Raw genomic sequence first — 25162 nt, forward strand, 5'->3', positions numbered from 1 at the left:
CACTATTTAGCTTAATGATCATCCAAATTTGTTATATACTAGTGGGCATACAGATCACTGAAAATACAAATCGTCTTTCTGAACTACTGGCCTTCATCGTTTTCCTCCATGCTATCCTATTTCCAGAGTAAGTCCTCCTTCCTCTTAACATTATTCATCCACCTTCTAAGTCTTCCAGAACTATTACCATTCATTTCTGCATAAAATATCTGTTTAGCTAATCTCCCCCTTTCCAATCCAATCCATTCCATATGTGTAGATCATCTTAAGTTTGCTTCACTTGACTTTTGCTTGGATATTTGTTACCAAGATTCTTTTATTTCCTCATTTATAATATTGCTTTACTATTGCTTCCATTTTGTTTTATTTATTTTAACTCTCTCATCTCTCTGAAGATTCTAATTTTTGTTCAACTGCTTTATTTCTTACCCAATTTGAAACTCCACAGGTTAAAATGGGCTTAAAAGCTGTATTATAAACAGCCAAATTTGTTCATTGGCTAATTTTTCTTTTTTCTCTAAATGAATTTGGTTAACACTTTCACTGCATGCTTTTAAGATGACCCTTTTGATCTGGGATTGAGTAAACCTGGATTGGGGAGAGCAGACTTTTTTTTTTCTTCTTCTCAACTATGGCTGAATTAGTCAGCTGCTGGCAAAAGTTGCTTGATAAAACTTGGAAGAAAATGGTTCTTAACATCAGGTGGTTTTCTCTCAAAATGGATTAAAAATCCCATGAACACATGATCCAGTTAATGTGCTAGTTTGCTTCCTCCACTTCCTACTTTACTTATTCAATATTTTATTTCCAAGCCTAATCGTTCATCTTCATTAACAACCGTTCCTAAACAACAAAATTTTCCTTGTCTCCCACAATTTTCATACCTTCTGCTTCTTTTTGCGTAAATAATTTTCATCCCATTTAGCTTTAAACAATTAAAAAAGTAGTTCATACCTGAAATGTGCATTGCAATAAATATTATTAATATTATAAATATTTATGTGTAAATTTTTATTAGTTTTGATTTATAAGTTTTCCAACGTTTTGGACATGTAACAGCTTTGGAATATCTATTATACACAGCAACTCAACATTTGTAAAAAATATTGTGCAATTAAAAACACTTAAATATTCAGGAAAACTTTCAGTCTAGCATATAAATAAAACATCAAAAACAAAAGTAAAAATGTCACAAACAACAAATTAACTAAATAATTTGCTCCAGTCTGATAAGCTGCAACATTTAATATAACCAACTCTAATGAGACTACACACAATAACAGTTCCAACAGCTTATGAATCACCCAATCATATATTATACACCAAACAATTACCTCTAACCTCAAAGCACTAAACATTATTTTTATAAACATTACTCAAAAAAATCCATCACTTCGCCTAATTCACGTTTCTTGGCTTCATGATGTGCCCAGCGTGCTTCAGCCAGCAGTGGAGCTGCTTTCCATTTTTCATGATATATCCTTTGATCACATCCGGGACATTTCTTTCCACCTAATAACAAGAGAATTTTAAATGTATATAGATAAATTTTTTCTAAATTGATCTAGTTTACATATATAGTGGAATATTCATTATGAAAACATCACAAACAGGACATGTGAAAATTGCTCTGCTAAGAACCAATGTAATATGCCTATGGCTGTATATAGAAGCCTATATATTGGTATCTCTGGCACTGCTTACAACACATTTGAGATAGTAAAATTGAAATGATGCAATTGATTATGAACATGGTATGACAGCAGTAGAGTGCTGTAGCCAGTTAACTGTTGATGATCCTGCTCAGGTTGCTGACAAACTGAGTAGGTATCTGAATATCAAACTGAATATTTTGAATCTACATTCACACAAGAGGCACTTTTTAGGGAAAAGGATGTCAGAAGTTTATCAAACTCTAAATGATTTTGAAACTAACGAAACGTGGAAGAGAAATTGTTGAAACTAAACATAAAAAAAGTGCTTGTGGTGGTGAAACCTATCCAATTATATTATGGAAGGCAGCAAAGGAGGTAAGCAAACTCTTACGTCATAATTATGACAGCATGTCTGGAGGGGATGTCCGACAGACTGGAGATATGCTAATGTACCCCCAATTCACAAAAGGGAATCAAAAGGTGACATGAGTAATTACAGACCTGTTAGCTTAACTTCTGTTTAGGGGAAAATAATGTCTTATGTAAATTAACGGTGCTCTATATCATTTAATGTCATCTTGTTTTGTTCTTTAATTTCTTATGTTATTTAACACTTCTTATCTGTAAACCCCTGGCCTTTTGGCCGTGAAGGGAAAGTACTATTTCACCTTTTAAACACTATTTAACCATGTAACCAGCTGCAATTAAATGTTGTTGCAATAAAGATGCTCTCTCTCTTTCTTTTTCTCTCTCTCTTTAATGCAGGATCATCTCTAGACAGGAATGCAATTATGCTCAGTAACATCATGGATTTGTTAAGGGGCAATGTTGTTGACAAATCTGATTGTATACTATGATGCAGTAACAAAGGAACTGGATTCAAAAAATAATTTTGATATCACATACTTGGATTTCAGGAAAGTTTTTGATTATGTTGCCCATAAAAGATTGATGTATAAATTGGATCATTAGCATTAGCCGAGGCATACAATGCAAGAAAGAAAGCTTATGCAGTATCAGCCAAAAAATAATAAAAAAAAACCCTCCATTCATTCCAAATGCCTGACCAGCTCAGCCTTAAATTTATTTAGGCTATCAACTTCCACAACAAAAGATGGAAGTCGGTTCCACAATCAACTACCCACTAGCTAAAAGCAAATTTCCATATATTTATTCTACAACTGTCTTTCCTCAATTTGAATCTGTGCCTCCTCAGGTTCTTAATATGAGCGAGAGGAAGAATCCCATCAGCATTCAGCTTGCTCAACCCATTCAAGGCCTTATACACCTCAATCAGATCACCTCGCAGGTGCCTACTCTCCAGGCACTGCAATTTGCAGAACTTAAGCCTTTCTTGGTAAGAGCACTCCTTTGCACATTAAAGGAAAGTTACTGCTTAGGATAAAGGGAAGGTTGAGCAGAAGAAGACTGAGAGTGGTTATTAATAGACACCACTCTTCATGGACTAATATTATTAGTGGAGTTCCACAGAGTTCATTGCTGTGTTCATTGTTGTTTTCTATATTTATTAATGATATTAATAAAAGTATATCAGCTTAATGTCTAAGTTTGCAGATGATATAAAGGTTGACAGGAAGGTTAATGACAGTAATTGAGGTAAGCTACTGAAATAAGATCTAGAACTATTAGGCAGAAGGGTTGAGAAATGGCAGTTTGATATACGGCAATTGACCAATGCAAGTTACTGCATATGGATTGCAGTAATCCCAGATTAACCTATCAACTGGGGGATCAAAGGGTGACACGAATAATTACAGACCTGCTAGTTTGACTTCTGTTCCAGGGAAAATAATGGAGTCACTGGTTAAAGAAGCATTGCAGGATCATCTGGATAATTCAGACACAGCATGGGTTTGTTAAGGGGAAGTCTTGTCTGACCAATCTGATTGAATACCATCAAACTCTAACAGGGAGTTAAATGATTTTGTAATAATTGAGAGCAAAGTGGAGGAGAAATCGTTGGAGTTAAACATAAGGCACCTGGGGTAGATGGGATCTATCCAGTTATATTAAAAGAAGTGGCAAAGGAAATAAGCAAACCATTAGCAATAATTATGAGTCCTTGGACTCAGGGGAAGTTCCCACAGACTGGAGATTAGAATTGGCATTAGTAGAGGCATATAATACAAGAAAGCAAGCTTATGCAGCATCAGCCAAAAAAAAAAAAAAAACACCTCCCATTTCACCCCTCCATTTGTTCCAAATGCCTGACCAGCCCAGCCTTAAATTTATTTAGGCTATCAACTTCCACAACAAAAGATGGAAGTCTGTTCCACCAATCAACCACCCGCTGGCTAAAGACAAATTTCCACACATCTAGTCTACAACTGTTTTTCCTCAATTTGAACATCTGACCCCTCAGGTTCTTAATCTGAGCAAGAGGAAGGATGCCATCAGCATTCAGCTTTCTCAACCCATTCAAGGCCTTATACACCTCAATCAGATCATCTCGCATGTGCCTACTCTCCAGGCACTTCAATTTGCAGAACTTAAGCCTTTCTACATAAGAGCATCCCTTTGTTCCCCTCACCAATTTTGCTGCCCTTCTTTGTACTCATTCCAGCAACTATATATCCTTCCTAAAATGAGACCTCCAGACCCGTACACAGTACTCTAGTTGTGGCCCAACCATTGGTTTGTATAACAGAATAATCACGTCCCTGTCTTACCTGAAATCCAAGTATATGATATCAAAAATATTTTTGGCATTCAGTTCCTTTGTGACCATATCATAGTATCTAATGAACTTGGTCAGACAAGACCTACCTTTAACAAACCCATGTTGTGTCTTAACTATTACTGCAGTCTTGTCTAGATGATCCTGCAATGCTTCTTTAATCAGTGATTCCACTATTTTCCCCAGAACACAAGCTAAACTAACAGGTTTATAGTTACTTGTGTCACCTTTTGAACCTTCTTTGTGAATTGGTGATAACATTTGCACACCTCCAGTCCATGGGAACCTCCCCTGAGTTCAAAGAAGCTCTCATAATTATGGCTAAGGGTTTGCTTACTTCCTTTGCTGCCTCCTTTAATATAACTTGATAGATCCCGTCCACCCCAAGTGCCTTTTTATGTTTAACTTCAACAATTTCTCCTCCACTTTGCTCTCAATTATTACAAAATCACTTAGCTCCCTGTCAAGAGTTTTATAAAGTTCTGGCACTCCCCTCATTGATTAACTCCTCGTGTGTGAATGTAGATGCAAAATACTCATTCAGTTTATCAGCTACCTGAGCATGATCATCAATAGTCAATCCAACTATGTTAAGTGGTTCAATATGATTCATCCCTTTCCTTAGAGAGTTTACATAAGTAAAGAACTTTTTGCTGATATTTTTTTTGCATCCTTTGCCAAGGATTTCTCGTAATCTGCCTTCACCTACCTAACCTCTTATGTGATTCGATTACAGACTGGTTTATATGTGCCATAGGCTTCTGTGTCACCTGAATACTTTATATGCATCCCATACATTTTTCTTCTCTGCCACGAGCCTCATTAATTCATCTGATATCCATTTTGGCCTAAACTATGACAGTATTTCTTAGTTGGAATGAAAAGCCTAGCAGCCTCCAAAATTAAGTCCCTGAAGGCTTCCCATTTAGAATTCAATGTTGGTAACATCTTCAGTTGATCCCACTGTACAGAATTTAAAAACTGTCTGAGACCCCTATAGTCACCTTTACGAAAGCAATAGCCCCTCCCTTTAGCCTTGATGGCAGTTACATCTTTAAGTAAATCCCACATCAGTACACTGTGTTCACTGTCACCCAGTGGTTCCTTTATCTGTAAATTCTTAATGCATGGATAATCACTGCTGATAATCAGATCAAGACTATTACTCCCTCTGGTTGCCTCTCAAACATGTTGCTGCCCAACCCACAAGTTCCAGTCAATATCTGGAAAGTTAAAATCCCCCATTATAAGACATTCTGATTTACTGGTCCACTCTATTTCTCTGCACAATTGCTCATTATACTCATCAGATTCATTAGGCTTATAACACACACCTACTCTCATTTTTCCTTTCCCAGTGCTTATGTCACGCCAAACAGACTCAACATTACATTGTCCATCAACATCAATTGGATGCACTTCCTTAGATTTTATGTGTTTCTTTAATTAACAGCATAACCCCTCCTCCCTTCTTGTCCTGTCTATCCTTTCTGTACACATTGTACTCCCCAAATTCCAATTCTGCACTGCTTATGTCTGTGTGACACCACATCTCTGATATTCGAACAATATCTGCCTTTGATGTCTTGACTAGCACTTCAAAGCTTATCAAATTTGTTAACTATACTTCTAGCAACGGTGTACATGCAAGTATACATGCCCCTGTTTCTACTCTTATTTACCCTAACACAGCCAATGTACTTATTTGTTCCCCTATAACTCCCAGTAGTCCTGGAAATCTCCATTGCCTTGCTTTCCAGGCTGCTGCTCATTCTAATAGAAGTAGTGCAAGAATTGCTTTTGCCTCTGCCTGCGGCCACTGTTAACCTTTTAGTCTGTGTATCCCCCCCCCCAAGCTAGCAGTTTTCCAACCCACCTAATACTGCCTCGATAGCATCAGAAAATATTCTTGCACCCTTTCTATTAAAGTGTACCCCATGCCTGTAGAAGCAATCTCTTCTGTTAACAAGCACTAACCACAATGAAAAAAATTCTACCCCTTGAGCCTTGCATAATCTCTCCAGGGCCGAATTGATCGACAAGGCTCTTACCATATACTCCCTCCTATCGTGTCTGGGCAGAATTGCAGACACTTTCACATTCAACCCTAACTCACGACTTTTTTTCAACACTGATCTGTACTTGTTGAGTAATCTGCAGATCTCTTACCCTTAATGTCATTAGTTCCAATGTGTAGAACAATATCACCTTTTATGCCCTTAAAAGATGATATCTGCTCTACAATGTCATCAAGTTTTGCCCTTGGCAGGCATACCCTGGTCCTGTTCCACCTATCCTTCTTACATAGTGTATTACCTGTCTTCCAGATAATAGAGTCACCAACCATAACTAGTTCCTTTGGAACCAGTGCATTCTGCCTTTGAGATTGCCTCTGCATTGTCTGATGTACAGAAGTGAGCTCTGCTGTTCAGCTGGGCAGCTGAGAGCTTGATGAGCCCTCATACATATTAATTTCTTCGAGGGCATTTACCCTACACCTCAAGCTCTCATAGACGTCCATCAGAACGCTGAGTTGATGACTAATTTCTTGACACTAGACACCTAGCACACACAAAGGCATCCTCCTTGGCTAAATCATGTCCTGTTTCTTCAATGTATCTCCAATTCACAAAGGGGATCAAAGGATGACACAAGTAATTACAGACCTGTTAGTTTAACTTCTGTTCTGGGGAAAATAATGGAGCATTGCAGGATCATCATGACAAGACTGCAGTAGTAATTCAGACACAGCCTGAGTTTGTTAAGGGGAAGTTTTGTCTGACCAATATGACTGGATACTATGATGTGGTCACAAAGAAACTGGATGTAAAAAATAATTTTGATATCATATATTTGTTGATTTCAGGAAAGCTGTTAATCTTGCATGTGGAAGACTGCTGTACAAATTTGGAGCAGTACGGCATTAAGGGAAAGTTGCTACAATGGATAAAAGGATAGTTGAATGGGAGAAGACAGAGTGGTAATCAATGGACACTGCTCTTCATGGACTAATGTTCTTAGTGGAGTCCCCCAGGGTTCGGTGTTGGGCCTACTGTTGTTTTATATATTTATCAATGATATTGATGAAAGTATATCAGGTTTAATGTTGAAGTTTGCAGATGATACAAAGGTTGGCAGGGTTGTTAATGACAGAATGCCACTGCAACAGGATCTGGAAAAGTTGGGTAGATGGGATGAGAAGTTGGTTTTTTTTTTTAGGAGCATTAGCAACTAAGCTTCGGGAAAAAAGATGCTAATAAGTCAGCTATATCTTAAGATAATGATTCTACAGAACCATTAGTGATAGTGCAGTCAGCATTCCTGCAATTGTCAGTGGAATAACTCCCAGTGAAAGTGTCCAGACCAGACCAGACTGTCTTAATGTGTTGCAGCTTGTACATAATAATTGTAAAATCTATATAATGCAATATAATCTCTGTATGATAACCATATAATGCAATGTAAGCTCTGTATAATAACTATATAACGCAACGTAAGCTGTATGTAATCTATTAGCACTTTCTGTGTATTTTATGAATTTGTAGACCCACGTAGTTTTTTTATGTACTGAATGTAATGTGTACAGTTAATTGTGAGATTCCTCTGGTTGCCTGTAGCAGGAATCCTGTCCTGCTACAGGCAACCAGAATTCATATTAATTATACATTTCTATGAATAAAGAATTTTATTATTATTAGGATGTAACAGAAGACTTGCCCACCATTTAGTCATGAAGCAAGTTTTCTACCTTTAACTGCTTAAAAAACAGTTTGAATTTATTAATTTATTAATAAATAATTAAATTTATTTAGGCCAAAATGGATGTCAGATGAACTAATGAGGCATATGGCAGAGAAGAAAAATGCATAGGATACTTACAAATTAACACATGACACAGAAGCCTATGATAGATACAAGTTGATATGCAACCAAGTTACAAAGGAGGTTAGGCAAGTGAAGGCAGATTACGAGAAATTCTTGGCAAGGGATGCAAAGAAAAACAGCAAAGAGTTCTTTACTTATGTAAACTCTAGAAGGAAGGGGATGAATCAGATTGGTCCACTTGATATTGATGGGTCAACTGTTGATGATCCTGCTCAGGTAGCTAACAAACTAAATGAATATTTTGCATCGACATTCACACATGAGGAGTTATTCAGCAAGGGGAATGCCAGAGGTGTATTCAACTCTAGCAGTAAGTTACAGAATCTTGAAATAACTGGGAGTAAAGTGGAGGAGAAACTGTTGAAGATAAACACAAGAAAGGCACCCGGGGTGGATGGGATCTATCCAGTTATATTAAAGGAGGCAGCAAAGGAAGTAAGCAAACCCTTAGCCATAATTATGAGAGCTTCCTTGGACTCAGGGGAGGTACCCATAGACTGGAAATGTGCAAATGTGACCCCAATTCACAAAGGAGGATCAAGGGCTAACACAAGTAATTATAGACCTGTGAGCTTAACTTCTGTTCCAGGAAAATTAATGGAGGCACTGGTTAAAGAAGCACTGCAGGATCATTTAGACAAGACTTCAGTTATAGCTCAGACACAGCATGGTTTTGTTAAGGGGAAGTCTTGTCTGACCAACTTGATTGGATACTATGATGCAGTCACAAAAGAACTGGATGCAGGGAATAACTTTGATATTATATACTTGGATCTTAGAAAGGCTTTTGATACTGTTGCACATGGAAGACTGCTACACAAACTGGAGCAGTGTGACATTGGAGGCAAATTGCTGCTATGGATAAAGGGGTGGTTGAGGGGGAGAAGACAGAGTGGTAATCAATGGACACTGCTCATCGTGGACTAATGTTATTAGTGGAGTCCCTCAGGGCTCGGTGTTGGGTCCATTATTGTTTTCTGTATTTATAAATGATATTGATGATGGTATATCAAGCTTAATGTCCAAGTTTGCAGATGATACAAAGGTTGGCAGGGTTGTCAAGGACACTACTGACACTATGCTGCTGCAACAGGATCTGGAAAGGTTGAGCAGATGGGCTGAGAGGTGGCAAATGAAGTTTAACATTGACAAATGTAAAGTACTACACATGGGAAACAGCAACCCCAGAGCAACGTATCAACTCTGTGGTACTACACTGACAGTGGTAGAGAATGAAAGGGACTTGGGGGTGGTTGTGCAGGCAGATATGAAGTTCTCTGAGCAGTGCAGACGGGCTGCAAGAGTAGCTCATGGAGTATTGTCAATGATATACAGGAATTTTTCCAGCAGGGATAAGGAGGTGATTATTGCATTGTATAAGGCAATGGTCAGGCCACACCTAGAGTACTGTATACAGGTCTGGAGGCCTCATTTCAAGAAGGATGTAGAGCTGCTGGAACGAGTACAGAGAAGGGCAACAAGATTAGTGAATGGAACAAAGGGGTGCTCTTACGAAGAAAGGCTTAAGTTTTGCAAATTACAGTGTCTGGAGACTAGGCACCAGCGAGGTGATCTGATAGAGGTGTATAAAGCCTTGAATGGTTTAAGCATGCTCAATGCTGATGGGATTCTTCCTCTAGCTCAGAAAAATCACCTGAGAGGGCATAAATTCAAATTGAGGAAAGACAGATGTAGGATAGACGTGCGGAAATTTGCCTTTAGCCAGCGGGTGGTTGGTTGATGGAACAGACTTCCATCCCTTGTGGTGTAGGTTGATAGCCTAAATAAGTTTAAGGCTCAGCTGGACAGGTATTTTGAATGAACAGAGGGGTGAAGTGGAAGTGGGTTTTTTTTTTTTTTTTTTTTTTTGGCTGATGCTGCATAAGCTTGCTTTCTTGCATCAAATGCCTCTACTAATGCTAATGCTAATAACCTGTTTATAACTACTGCAAGTTTAAGTGTAGATAGAAAATGAAGCTGAAGATTTGGATACAAATCAATTGTGATAGTCTAAATTTTTATCTCGAACAACCTTAGCACATTTTTTGGAAAAACAGTTTTAAATAGAACATAAGAGTTCAGGGTAGAATGAAGAATAAAGGACTTCAATCCCTTTAGGAACAATTTCAACAACAGAATCTGTGCAAATATTAGAATCTGAAGATTTAAAAATGTAGTCTATCCAACAATAGGAGAAACAGAAGTCATGCAGGTCACATCCATTTGCACTCTTATAATGCCAAATGACTCACAACTGAGAATAGAAATGGGACTGAGGCCTCACTGGGAGACTTTTACTTACCAATCTGTGATCTGAGGTCAACTCAGTGCATACTTTGAAAAATTATTAGTGAAGTAAAAGAAGATGATTATATTAGTAGGCAAATAATTTGCCTACTAATATAATCGTCAAGATTATTAAGTGTTGTGCAAGATTATTAATAATAGCAAATGCCTCAGCATTCCTACCAGTTCAATCCAATAGAGAAAAAAAAAAAAAAAATATTGAAGCCAGCTGGAGTTGTAAACATTAAAATCACAAAGATTACTTCATTTTTCAGTGTTGGGAAAGCCAGCAGAAAAGGTTTGTTTGTTATTTGGTTTTTAGAAGCATTAGCAACTAAGGCCATATTGCTCCGAGATATGCGGTGGTCATTCCCTGACCTTTGCGCATCTTCCGTATATGGTGGTGACGGGCTCGAACCCCGGTCTAATCAAGAAGCGTGTGCTACGCACTGCTGCTCCTTCCCACCTGGCTACGGAGGCGCCTCAGAAAACGTTTAAAAGAAAGTAAAAAATTTCAGAGTGATTTATAGAGTTTAGAAAGTGATAGCAGCAACAAACAAATCTGATGGAATCGGGTAAAGAAATGTTAAGGAAAGGATAAAAACGAGCAGATTCCAAATTAGTAAGTTCTGACAAAGAAGAGCAGAGCAGACATGTGCATAAGCTAAAGTGGAAGTAATCATAGAGAGTTCAAGTTAGTTTTATGTAGTGCTTTACATTTCAGGCACATTTGATTTTTTTCTTAAATAGATTTTTTTTCTATGATTAATAGTAATGAAAATTCTTTTCTTCACAAGTGACATCATATTCACAAGTCTTGCACAACAATACATGTGAAGTGTGCAAAGTCTCTCTAAAGCTAACAATATTGCTTTAAAACAATGCTTATAAAGTATAAATTTCTTTTTCCATAGAAATTGTATGGCAAAAAACAGATGTCCAAGCTCCTGCCATTAGAATAATAGGTTCTGAACCAGATTGAGAATTTTGAAATCAACACAAAGTCAGTGGCAGAGGGCAATTTTTCTCTAATCAAGTAAAGCAATTCATTAAATATTCCCTATATGAAATTATAAATTTCTGTAAACAATTTATTTATTTGAAAATTTATAATGTTCAAAGAAAGTCAATTTTTAATTTTGCAGAAATTTATTCCTAATTATGCATAGAAAATTAAAAGAATCCGAGATTTGTCAAAGAATGGCACTAAGTTTGATTAAAGTAAAGGGAAGAATAAACAAAATATGTAAATACTTAAAGAAAACATTAGTTGGAATGCTTTCTCTAAAGGCTTACATATTTTGGTTATTACCTATAAAAATAGCAATGTGAATGACAAATACTACATATAAAACTTATTCCTATTATTAATGTTTTACACAATTCATTCACTGAATTGTGTAAAACATTAATAATAATAATATTTTATTGTGAATGCTTCTAAAATGTTACTTACCATGAAAAGGGGGAGTTGTCATAAATTTTTTTAAACAACCATTATGAAATACATGACCACAGTAAACCCTTTCTACATATTTATCATCAGTTTGATCTGCAATAATGTTCTGAAATAACAATAACACACAATTAACATAAAGCACAAAATTAGCTAAACCATAATGTAGTATTACCAATGCATATTATTATTCTAATAACATTAATGCTGAAGAGATTTTACTGTATTATCTAGTTTCTGAATGTTCCATTTCATTATAAATAAAAAAAAACCTCCACTCTGGTAACAATAAATGTAGTACTTTATTATAAACAAACTAAAATCAAGAAATCAAAGATAACTATAAGGATCAAACAACATGGGTGGGAAGCATTATTTTTATTGTAACTGCTTTTGGCAGCCAATATACTATACTGGTGTGCAAAACTTAAGGACCAGTCAGGTTTTCATCTATAGCTTCTCATATAAGTGGCCTGGATATACGAAAAGCATATCAAAGGAACCTTATGAGGTACAGAAATGATGAAGGAAACAACACTGACACAACAACAGAAACAAAACAGTACAGAGGGACTTGATTTAAAAAATGCCAGCACTGGCTGCCACGATACAGCTGCATCACTGACAAAGATGAAACAAAGAGAAGAGGTGGTCCTCAGTAAGAGATATGGTCACCCCTAATGTCGATGCAGGCTTTGCACCGCCTGTCCAACTTAGAACATTGTTGTTGATAAGTTCTTGCGGTAACATCATCCATTCCTCTGTCAGGGCCATCTTCAACTGGTGAACATTTTCTGGTGGGTATGGATGTGCCACTAGGCGTCTCCCCAGAGCATCCCATATGTGCTTGATGGGATTTAGAAGGTGGAATGGGCAGGCCAATCCATACAGACAATGTCCTCACTTTCCAAAAGGTTATCACAGCTGCACTGCGATGGGGTATGGTGCTATCATCCATAAACACAAACTCGGGGCCCATGGCACCTCGGAACAGACGCACATGGGGATGGATTACCTCAGTACAGTAGTGTACACCCATTACAGTACCATACACCCGTTACAGTACCGCCTTCCAGTATCTGGAGTTGTGTACATCCATCCAAGATAACACTGCCCCAGATGAGAACATCTCGACCGCCACATCGATCCCTTTCAGATGATGTTTGTGGGGTGATACCATGTGCCAACCTCTCACCAGATTAGCTGACGTCCAGAATCGCTGCTGAGACAGAATCTACTATCATCAGTAAAGAGTGCCTTACCCCATTGCGCTGCTGTCCAGTCCTCGTGTTCGATGCACCACTGTAAACGGTCTCCGATAGGCAGGTGTTAAAGGGACACAGCGTACTAGCCATCGGGCAAACAGTCCACTTTTGTGGAGTCTCCTGGCCACAGTAAACTGCGATATCCTTCATCCTGTGCAGCTGGTTTGCAATGGATCCCGCTGTTTGGTGTCAGTCCCTCTTGACCTGTAGGAGTATATAGTGGTCATCACTGGGCGATGTTTTTTGTGGATGACTACCACTGGTCCTTCAAACAGCTGTACCTGTCATTCTGAAGGCTGACCACACACGAGATGATGCTATGGGTGATACTGAACTCTGCAGCCACACTGCTCATACTTTGAGCTTCCCAATTATTCGACCCCGGGTAAAGTCATCCAGATGCTGTCTACTGACCATTTCGTTGTCTGTAAGATAATCGAACATCTGTAACAATCGTACTCACCATTTGTTAATTTGCACATAACTGCTGAACTGCTGCTTTTATCTGTTTATGTGAGCCCTCTCATCACGATTCAAATTTTTGCATGTGCATCAGCTTTCTACTGAACGGTCACAGTTATGCAAATCGCCACAGGCTGTTTCGTTTCATAATGTGGTTTTAACCTGTAGAAATAGCGTTGGTTCTTAAGTTTTGCACACCAGTGTATGTACCAAAGTTATCAATGGGTTGTGCACTTTTCTTTTGGAAGCATAAAAACTTGCAAACTTTGCTCAAACTTGCAAAGTGCAAATTTGCATCTGCATATATTCAAATCATGATCAAGGCAATTTTGACCATTATTTAGCCCTTTTGTTGATTTAACTTACTTCAAAATTCGTCAAATTTATTTACCATGCTTTTAAGCATTGGTGTGTAAGAGATGTTATATTTTTTGTATCCCTAACATATCCCAAGTAGATGCTTGTGACAGTGCTTATTCCCAGGAATGTTCCAATTCTGTATTTGATTAGCTGCAGCATTTTTAGTGCTTCAATAATTTTCCAATTATTTTTCTGTTGTTCCATCAAATCAAAAAAGGTGCTCAAAGACTTCAGTTCTGAGAACTTCAGCATCTGAAAACTAGGCACCTGCAAGGATGTCTGAATGAAGTGTTGAGGCTTTGAATGGATTGGGTAAGCTAAATGCTGATAGCATCCTTACTCTTGATCAGACAACACAAATGAGGGAGGCATAAATTTAAGCTGAGGAAGGATGGTTAGAAAGTTGCTTTCAGCCTGAGTATTGATTGTTAGAACAAACTTCCATCTGGTGTGATGGAAGTAGGTAGTTTGAATAAATTTAAGGACTAGACAAATCATTATATTGGATGGACAGGTGACGATGTGGCCATGTTTTTTTGGCTGATGCTGTATAAGCTTGCTTTTTTGCATCATTTGTCGTTACTAATAATTTGCCGTTACTTATTCATACATTTTAAACGCACATTTTCAAGTGCCTATGAAACTGTCAACTAGTAACAGGAGGCAGTCCAAGTAGTGTGTATGCAGAAAGAATTGTCAAAGCTAAGTTATGTCAAGGAGTTAGATCTATTCTTGATGAGCCCACGAAGAGCTTTATAAAAACAATATATCACTATATTATCAGGGAAATTATCAAGAGCTGTCCCAAGGATCTAACCAGGGACCTGCTGACTGGAATATGGTATTTGATGAATGGTTGATGTACCAATTCCAACACACTACTATCCTCTCTTATGCAGATGATCATATTCTTTTCATTGAGGGTCCATCATGCTCAGCACTGGAAACCCAGAGCGAACGTTGTTCTTTCTGCCTTGGCTGCTTGCACAGCAGTTCACAAGCTTATTCTCTCCATCAATAGGTGCAACACCCTCATGCTGAAGGACAACCTTGACATCTGTCATCTTCAAACTATCAGTATTAAACAGCAGTCACTCAATTGTCATGGCATAAAATTTCCTGGTCTCACCCTCAACAATTGTTGGTCCTTTATCCCTCACCTGAAGGCAATAAGGGACAAGACAAGGTAGTTTACTACTATGTCCTCACGTCATGAGAAGAGACTGAGGATTGAAGGGTAGATCCCTTCACGGCATGTACTGATTGCTCTTCTGAACTGGCATCTATAAGTTCTCTTCCAAAGCAGTCTGAACACGTGCCATGATAAGTAAACATACATTTTACTGTCCAATTTCAAACTCACAGAACCAACTTTTCTTCTCTCTCATTTATTCATTCAACTTCCATTTTCTGGAACATTCTTCATATATATTTCCTGAAAATTACAATCTACAGAAATTCAAGTCTAATGTCAACAAGTGTCTTCTTTCACTTCTCAACTTTCAACCTATGCACGGTACTAAGTATATAGGTTCTAATACCTCTCATGTTTGGTGTTTTAATAAAATAAAAACAAACAAACAAACAAAAAAAATACTAACTCACAAAATCAACCTTTCCTCTTCCTAAATTATTTAATCCATTCTATTTCTGTTCTCTGGCACAACCTTCCTGCACAGGTATTTCACAAAAATTACAAGTCACTGAAATTCAAAGGTAATATCAGCAAGTACGGTCTGTCTTCTTAGCCTTCAACCCATGTATAGTAGCAAGTATTATAGGTATACCTTTTGCATTTTCATAAAAAAAAAAAAAAAAAAAAAAAAGCTTTTACTCACCATCATATAATCATCACTATTGTGACACTCGTCACTGTCCATGTTATGGTCTGAATACTCACTTTTTTCAAAACATGCATCATCTTTGGGGACACCAATAGTTGGTCACTCTATGTGCCATTAGTGTTAAATTGTGATTTGGTGTTTCCATCCTTTTGTTCAACTTTTTTTTTATTCAACACAAGAATTCTTTAAAGGGTTTGTTAATTGAGACGTTCAACAACTGTTTTTTTTTTTTTTTTTTGTTAGTTGCTGGCACATCGGCTTCTGTGGCCATAATGCACCTTCCAAAGTTTTGGCATTTTACCCTGAGGCAGGATTCAAACTTGTGACCTTTGGGTTGCCAGGCAGGCACTTTACCCACCTGGCTAGCCCGGTCAGCTACGTTCAACAACTACAGCTGGCTAGAGTTTCCTGAAATTACAAGTATCTGTACATTATTTCAGCATCCTATTTTCTTGTCTCTGTTATGTATGATCTGAAATGGTAAAACTATATAGGAGCCAAACTAAAGATTTTGACCACTGTTTAGTCTTGGATAAAGACCTTACTTTGGACCATAAGATTCAGGCAAATTTTAACATTTTCTGTGAAAAAATGTGAATTTTATGGTCAAGAAAATAGGGTTTTTTTTTTTTTTTTATGTCAACCCCAAACACGAGAGGTATTAGAACCGTACTTGGGTTGGAGGTTGAGAAGACGAAAGAAGATAACTGTTGACATTGGACTTGAACTTCTGTAGACTGTAATTTTCAATAAATACGTATGAAGCAAGGTTGTTCCAGAAAAAGGCAGCTGAATGAATAAACGAGGAAGATGAAAAGTTTTTTCTGTGAGTTTTAAATTGGAGAGTAAATGGATGTTGGCTGGTGGCAGCACATGTTTGGACTGTTTTGAAAGAGAGAGAGTGGGAATTATAGAAGCCAATTCAGAAGAACAGTGCCCATGGAAGTATCTGAGGCAGAGGCATGCAGCAGAAACAGAACAGCTATGAGACAGTAAGTGGAGAGACTCTGTTAGAGATGAATCATTAATTAACCTAACAGTGCTCTTCTGAATGGAATCAAGAAGCCTGAGAGAGGTTTTTGGGGCACCACCCCAGATTTGGGACCAACATTCCATGGCAGGGCAGATTTGCGATTTATACAGAGTGAGTAGCTGTTTGGAAGAAAGGTAATGCCGAAAGCAAAAACCAAGTTTTTTAAATGCAGAGGAAGCAATATTTGTAATGTGCTTGTGCCAAGAGAGATTAGAAGTCAGGGTAATCCCCGAAGGAGATATATCAACTTGCCTAGAAATAGGAGTGTCACTAAAGATAAGCATAGGAGCAGAAGAATCCTTTTTGCGAGATATAAGACAAGACTAAGTTTTAAAAGGATTGAAATCAACTAAGTTGTCTTTGTCCCACTGGAGAATTACCTGAAGATCGGCATTTAAGGAATTGGTAGCAGATTCTCGAGAAGTTGAAGCTGATTGAGCAGGGCAAGGTTTCTCAAAATGGAAAGTGGAATGCAATGTGCTATCATCGGCAAAACTGTGGATAGGATTTCCAGTCAATGGAAGAAGGTCATTAATATACAAGAGGAAAAGAGTGGTGGAAAGAACTGAACCTTGGGGGACACCGGCATTAGTGGAGAAGTTAGACGACAGAGAGCCATCTACCATCACTCTCAGTGAGCGATCAGAGAGAAAACTGGATAACCAATTACTAAAAACAGTTGGTAAACCATAAGATGGAAGCTTGTTTAGAAGACCTTTATGTCAAACATGATCGAAAGCCTTTGAAATGTCAAGAGCAACTACTTGTGTTTCACCGAACCTTTCCATTGAATTAGTCCATAAATGGGTAACATAAGCCAGAATATCACCAGTGGATCAACACTGACAGAATCCATACTGGCGATCGTTGATCAGATGGAAGGTTTCTAGGTAGTTTAGGAGTTGGCGGTTAATTGATTTCTCCATTACTTTAGAAAGAGTAGAAGTAATTGCAATGGGACAATAATTGGTGGGAGGGATTTGTCACCCTTTTAGGAACTGGCTGAATATGAGCAAATTTCCAAGCAGAAGGAAAAACACCTTTGGAATAAGAAAGTGAAAAAGGCAGCAAAGAATAGGAGTAAGTTCAGGAGCACAGGTTTTGAGAACAAGTGGAGAAATACCATCGGGACCTGGAGCTTTCTTAGCATGAAGATTCATCAAAATCCTTCTGGCATTCTTTTGACGGAAGACCACAGGAGGCATTGAATGGAGCGTGTTGGGAATGGTGGGAGGTGTTTTACCAAGATCATTAATATGAGTTGGAAGAAAAAAGGGATGCTAGCAGGTCAGCTTTATCCTTGGCTGAAGTGACAACAGAACCATCTGGTTTGGACAGAGGTGGGAGCAGAGATGGGCAAATGTTGCGGCCGACAGCTTTGGCAAGAGACTAGAAACAGTAATCCAACCAAGGAAAAGAAGAAAAGAAATCTCGCAAGTCATCCCATTTTGCATTCTTGTAATGCCAAACAACATGAGGTTGGGAATAGCCATGAGATAAAGGCTCCATTGGAGAAGAGACAATCACCAAGTTGTGATCTGAAGTGCCTAAAGGACCGTGTACTTAGATGGGTTGTTTGTGAGAAAAAGATCAAGCGTATTGGCTATATGATTAGGATTGTCTGGTATTCTTGTAGGTAAATGAACAATCTGTGCAAGGTCATTAGTAATTGCAAAAGCCTCAGCATCTTGACCAGCTGGGTTGGTGTGACTAGAAAATGGAAGCCAGCTGGAGTTGTGAACATTAAAATCAGCAAGGAAAATTACTTCACTGTTAGGAAAGTTGGACTGCAGAAAGTAACTTTAAAAAGAGAGGAAGTCAAAGAGCTCCAAGTGATTAGTGGAGTTGGGAGAATGGTAGAGATAACAGATGAATTTGACACAATGAGGTAGAGAGATTTTAAGCCAGAGAAGATCAAAGAGAGAGGAGATTCCAAATTGCCAAGTCTCTGACAGGGAATATCAGAATGGACATATGCACAAGTACCACCTTTGAGGTGAAAGGAATCATACAGCGAATAATTTGGGAATCTGAGATGAGCAGTAGTTGAATCAACCGATACCTGAGATTCTGTCAGAAAAAGTACATGGGGTTTGGAAGACTAAGTGGAAATGGACATTGTTGAGATTAGAATTGAGACCACATATATTTGTGAAATGAATTAGGAAGTGCTTGGGAGTTTTAGATCTTTTCTCAGATAAGCTTGCTCTATTAGTTTGACAATTCATGGTGTATTCAATAGTAAGAAAAAGTGGGTGAGACATGCTGTATGAAGTAATGAAATTTTTGGATATGGCGTACACATGGTAAGAATATACCAAGATCATTGACATAACGTGGCCTCGACAATGCTCCCTGCATACACACTACTCAGATTCCCTTCAGTCACTATCTGGCAGAGTAGAGGTAGCAAGATCCGGAAGCCTCCTAGAGAGTTACCAATAGGTTCAGTCTGGTGTAGCGGCCAGCTTGCGAACACCGTTTTTGAGCAGTACCTTCAAAGTGTAAGGAATATTGGATGTCACCACGATGTTCAACATAACCTTAAAAGTCATCAGTCATACTGCATGATGGAGAGATAGGGAAGGGTTGACCGGAACTTAGCTCTAGAGACTAAACATGGGTTCCACCACTTCAGGCCTCCAATAAGCAAAGTGGTGGTATTGCACCGGTTGATGAGAGTCATCTACCACCTAGTGCTGCCTGGTAACATAGAGGGGCAGCATTCCTCCATGTGGTGTGGGGGCCACACCTCAACCCCTGCTTATGTTGGTTCACACCTGGGTGGTCACCCACCATGTACTTGTGCATGGTGGTTATACCCAAGTATATGGCATTTGTAATATATTATTAATACAGAAACAAATGTAAGCCATAGCAATGGTACCATACAGAGAACACTGGAGAGAACAGATTGTGGCACTTGGATGCCATTCTACACACTGTTGATCTTGAACTGGGGGGGGGATTGCACTGGTGTCAAGCATGAAAAGAGTGGACTAGTGATAAATGGAGGAAGGCCATGAGATGTGGTGGATCTTGCTTTTTTACCATTCTGAATGGATGGTACAGTTCACATATGGAGGTAACTCCGTGAAACAATGGATTCTGCCTGCTGTGTACCAACACAGTCTGCTACTTAAGCAATAATGATGTTGGACATGGTCAGGCTTAATGTCCAAGTTTGTAGACAATACAAAGGTTGGCAGGGTTGTTAATGATAGTACGCTACTGCAATAGGATCTCGAAAAGTTGGACAGATGGGCTGAGAGGTGTCAACTGAAGTTTAACATTGACAAATGCAAAGTACTGCATATGGCTAACAGTAACCCCAGAGTAACATACCAGCCGTGTGGTACTACACTCAGGGCAGTGGAGAATAAAATAGAACTGGTAGTAATAATATAGTTGGATGTGAAGTTTTCTGAGCAGTGCAGACAGGTTGCCAGAGCAGCTCATGGGGTCTTTTTTTGAAGAATTTTGCTACCAGGGATAAGGTGATTATTCCCTTGTATGAAGGTCAATGGTCGGGCCACCTTGAGTACTGCATACAGGTGTGGAGGCCTCATTTTAGGAAGAATGTAGACCTGCTGGAAAGAGTACAGAGAAAGGTAATGAGATTGGTGATGGGAATAAAAGGTTGATCTTACCAAGAAAGGCTTAAGTTCTGCATTTGCAGCATCCTGAGACTAGGCACCTGCAAGGTGATCTGATTGAGGTGTATAAGGCACCTGTAAGGTGATCTGATTGAGGTGTATAAGACCTTGAATGGTTTGAGCAGGCTCAATGCTGACAGGATTCTTCCTCTTGCTCAGATTATGAACCAAAGCAGAACAAACTGAAACTGAGAAAAGACAGTTGTAGAATAGATGTATGGAAATTTAGCAAGAAGGTAGTTACACCTCAATCGGATCACCTAAACAAACTTCCATCTGTTGTTGTGAAAGTTGACAGCTTAAATAAATTCAAGGAAGAATTGCACAAACTTATGGAACGAATAGATGGGTGAAATGGAAGGGGTTTTTTTTTGGCTGATGCTTCATAAACTTACTTTCTTGCCTTATATGCCTCTACTAATGCTAATAGATGTACAGAAATTTGCCTTTAACCAGCAAGTGGTTGATTGCTGGAACAAACTTCCATCAGTTGTTGTGGAAGCTAATAGCTTAAATAAATTCAATGAAGAACTGGACAAACGTTTGGAGCAAATGTTTGGGTGAAATGTGTTTTTTTTTTTTTTTTTTTTTTCGTTGATGCCATATAATCTTGCTTTCTTGCTGTATGCATCCTTACTAATGATAATATTGATGAAGGCATAAAGGCATATCAAGCTTAATGTTCATTGGCAGGGTAGTTATGCAGCATGTTACTTCAACAGGCTCTAGAAAAGTTAGCCAGATGTGCTGAGAAATGGCAATTGAAGTTTGACATTGAAAAATGCTAATATAGCTACATGTAAGAGAGGCAAAAAGGAGTAGAAATATTCTTGATGTGATTACCAGGAGCAATTCTTTATGTATTAAGAATCTGCAAGTAAGACCCTCTAGGTGGTAGTGATTGCAGTGTAATGATATGGGATATATTTAAAGAAATAACTACTGTCAAGTGTAAAGGAAAGAGTTTTTGTTTTTTTTAAAGTTGACTACAGTAGTAGTCAACTTTAAAAAAGCAAAAACTGCTGGACAGTTTTTGAAAATTCAATGCAGTGGGACCAACTTATAATGTTACCAACAGCAAATACTAAATGGCAAGCATTCAAGGAAGTAATCAGAGAAGTTATTAGGCTTTTCATACCAACTAAGAAATACTGTTCAGGGCTTAGACCTAAATAGATGTGAGATGAACCAATAAGACTTATGGCAGAGAAGAAAAATGCAAGGGATGCATATAAAGTATCAGGTGATACATAAGCCTATGATAGATATAAGCTAGTCTGCAATCAAATCATAAAACAGGTTATGCAAGCTAAGGTAGATTATGAGAAGGCTCTAGCAAAGAATGCAAAAAAAACAACAAAGACTTCTTTGCTTATATTAAGAGTAGAAGGAAGGGACAGAATCACATTGGTCCACTTGATGTCAATGGTCTAACTGCTGTTGATCCTACGCAGGTTGTTCAAAAATTGGACAGATATTTTATAACTACATTCACATATGAAAAATTCTTTTGGGAAGAGAATTCAAGAAGTTTATTAAACTGTAATATGCAGCTAAATGATTTTGTGATAAGTGAGAGGAAAGCAGAAGAGAAATTGAAGATAAACATAAAAAAGCACATGTGTACCCTGTACACACGAAAATGTGAAACGGAAATTATGCAAATTATGTCACTTCCTAAATGACACTAATCCAGTCACTAACGTTGATTCGGCAGACTAAGTAGCTGGCGTGAGCCCACTACTTACTGGTGGAAGGTCAAATGTCAATAACCCTACTCTTTATCCTGAAGGTGATGGCCAATTTATGGATAACAATGCCACAATGGCAATGAAGTTCTTCGACTTCTTACTCCAACTTTGGAATAAGAAGTCCAATGCTGGAAGAGTTGTTAGTAGTAATAACAGTTAATGACTACTATTACTACTAACTCTTCCAGCGACAACAGTTAAAATATTAACTATTATTACTACTAACTACTGTTAATAATCCAGCAAATACTCCTATTCATTGTTAGTTAATGTTAGTAGCTATTACTACAAAAATTAACCAGTAATAATTAGCAGTAAACTATTAATATTAGTACTAGTAATGACCCCATGGTGCAAGGAAGCCTATGGCTTATGCTGCACAAACCAAAAAAAAAAAAAAAAAAAAAAATAATAATAATAAAAATAACAAAAAATAAAATCATAATAAAAACAAATTAATAATAATAATAAAATAAAAAAATATATAATAAGAAAATAAAAAATATATATAATAAGAAGAAAATAAAAAAATATATAAGAAGAAGAAAATATATAAGAAGAAATTTTAAAAAAAAAGAAAGAAAAAAGAAGAAAATTAAAATAATAATAATAATAATTAATAAGGGAAAAGGAAATGGACAACCAAAGCATTTCCCTCCTCCCTTAGGTAATTATCCCACTGACGTTTGAATTTCTTCAAACTGGAATAAGTTACCTATCCAGGTAGGTAACTTATTCCAGTAATTTATAACTCGCTGGCTAAAATAAAACTTCCTGCAATCCAGTCTACACAACTCCCCAAGAAAATTGAAATTATCACCCCTTGTTCTAGAATCATTTATAACCGTGAAAATTTGTCTTCGTTCATTTTGCTTATGCCTCTAAGAGCCTTAAACACCTCAATCAAGTGTCCTCTAAGGTGCCTAGTTTCGAAGCTCTGCAACCCACATATTTGAAGTCTTTCCTCATATGGTCGGCCTTTTGCCGATCTCATCAGGCAAGTTACCCATCTTTGGATCTTTCAAGAAGCAAGTCTTTCTTTCTTTTTTTTCTTCCCATAGGACACCATGGGCCTTCCTTGCAACCAGTCTACAATGCTCCCATGGGCCTTCCTTGCAACCAGTCTACAATGCTCCAAGAACTTCATATCTAACCCTATCATAATACCCAAGTTCCTTTCCTCCACTACTGGCTTCAGTTCAACTTGGCCAAGTATACAAGTTATTTTGGGGTTACTATTCTCGAGATGCAATACTATGCTGGATTAAAACATAGTTGCCATTTTTCTTACATCCCTGAAGTCTATCTAGGTCATTCTGAAGAAGCTCTGCTTGGGTGATCATTAACTACTCTACCAATTTTTACATCATCAGCAAATTTAGCATCATGCCCTCTATCCCTTCATCAATGTCATTTATGAATATCAAAAACAACAGTGGTCCTAATACTGATCCTTGGGGAACCCCACTTCTTATATCAACCCAATCTGAGGAATACATTTTTTTTTTTTTCATGAAAATCCCAAACACAACAGGTATTAGAACCTATAGTACTTAGTACCATGCTTGGGTTGGAAGTTGAGAAGACGAGAGAGAAGATATTTGTTGACATTAGACTTGAACTTCTGTAGTTTGTAATTTTCAAGAAAGACATATGAAGGAAAGTTGTTCCAGAAAACAGCAGATGAATGAATAAACAAGGAAGATGAAAAGTTTGTTCTGTGAGTTTGAAGTTGGACAGTAAATGGATGTTGGCAGCACGTGTTTGGACTGTTTTGAAAGAGAGAGCAGAAATTATATAACCCTATTCAGAAGAACAGGGCCCATGAAAGTATCTGTAGAAAAGGCATGCAGTAGAAACAGTACGTCTATGAGCCAGCAAGTTGACAGACTCTGTTAGAGATGCGTCATTAATTAACCTAACTGCCCTCTTCTGAATGCAATCTAGAAGCCTGAGAGAGGTTTTGAAGGCACCATCCCATATTTGGGAACAATATTCCATGGTAGGGTGGATTTGCGATTTGTACAGGGTGAACAGCTGTTTGGAAGAAAAGTAATGCCGAGAGCGAAAGAGAAAACCAAGTTTTTTAGATGCAGAGGAAGCAATATTTGTAATGTGCTTGTGCCAAGAGAGAGATTAGAAGTCAGGGTAATCCCAAAAAGAAATATATCAACTTGCCTAGAAATCGGAGTCTCACCAAAGATAAGCATAGGAGCAGAAGAATCATTTTTGCAAGATATAAAACAAGAATAAGTTGTCTACGCCTGGAGATCGGCATTTACGGTAATTGGTAGTAGATATTCAAGAAGTTGAAGCTGATTGAGCAGAGCAAGGTTTCTCAAAATGAAAAGTGGAAAGCAATGTGCTATCATCGAAAAAACTATGGATAGGATTTCCGGTCAATGGAAATCTTATACGTAGGAAAAGAGTGGGAGAAATAACTGAACCATGGGGGACACCGGCATTAGTGGAAAAGTTAGAAGACAGAGAGCCATCTACCATCACCCTCAGTGAGCGATCAGAGAGAAAACTGGATAACCAATTACAAAAAACAGTTGCCAAACCATAAGATGGAAGCTTGTTTAGACGACGTTTATGCTAAACACGATCGAAAGTCTTTGAGATGTGAAGAGCAACTGCTTATGTTTCACCAAACGTTTCCATTGAATTTGACCATAAATGGGTAACATAAGCCAGAATATCACCACTGGATCAACACTGACAGAATCCATACTGGCGATCATTGATCAGACGGAAGGTTTCTAAGTAGTTTAAGAGATGGCAGTTAATTGATTTCTCTATTACTTTAGA

General features: G+C 37.9%; 1 protein-coding gene across 1 annotated transcript in view; it reads right to left on the minus strand.

Annotated features, from left to right (window-relative positions):
- Positions 1–1372: 1372 nt before the first annotated feature.
- The window catches only part of LOC150090519 (uncharacterized), a 131048-nt gene continuing 107258 nt past the window's right edge, over positions 1373–25162 (minus strand). Inside the window, exons 8-9 of the mRNA XM_090378297.1 lie at positions 11981–12089; positions 1373–1512 (exon numbers count right to left, since the gene is read on the minus strand). Coding sequence (XP_090234423.1) covers positions 1373–1512; positions 11981–12089 — 249 coding nt within the window. The remainder of the gene's footprint in view (positions 1513–11980; positions 12090–25162) is intronic.

The sequence above is a fragment of the Mastigoproctus giganteus genome, chromosome 1 (assembly GCF_048544385.1).
Source record: "Mastigoproctus giganteus isolate SK-2022 chromosome 1, ASM4854438v1, whole genome shotgun sequence".
Classification (NCBI taxonomy): Eukaryota; Metazoa; Arthropoda; class Arachnida; order Uropygi; family Thelyphonidae; genus Mastigoproctus; species Mastigoproctus giganteus.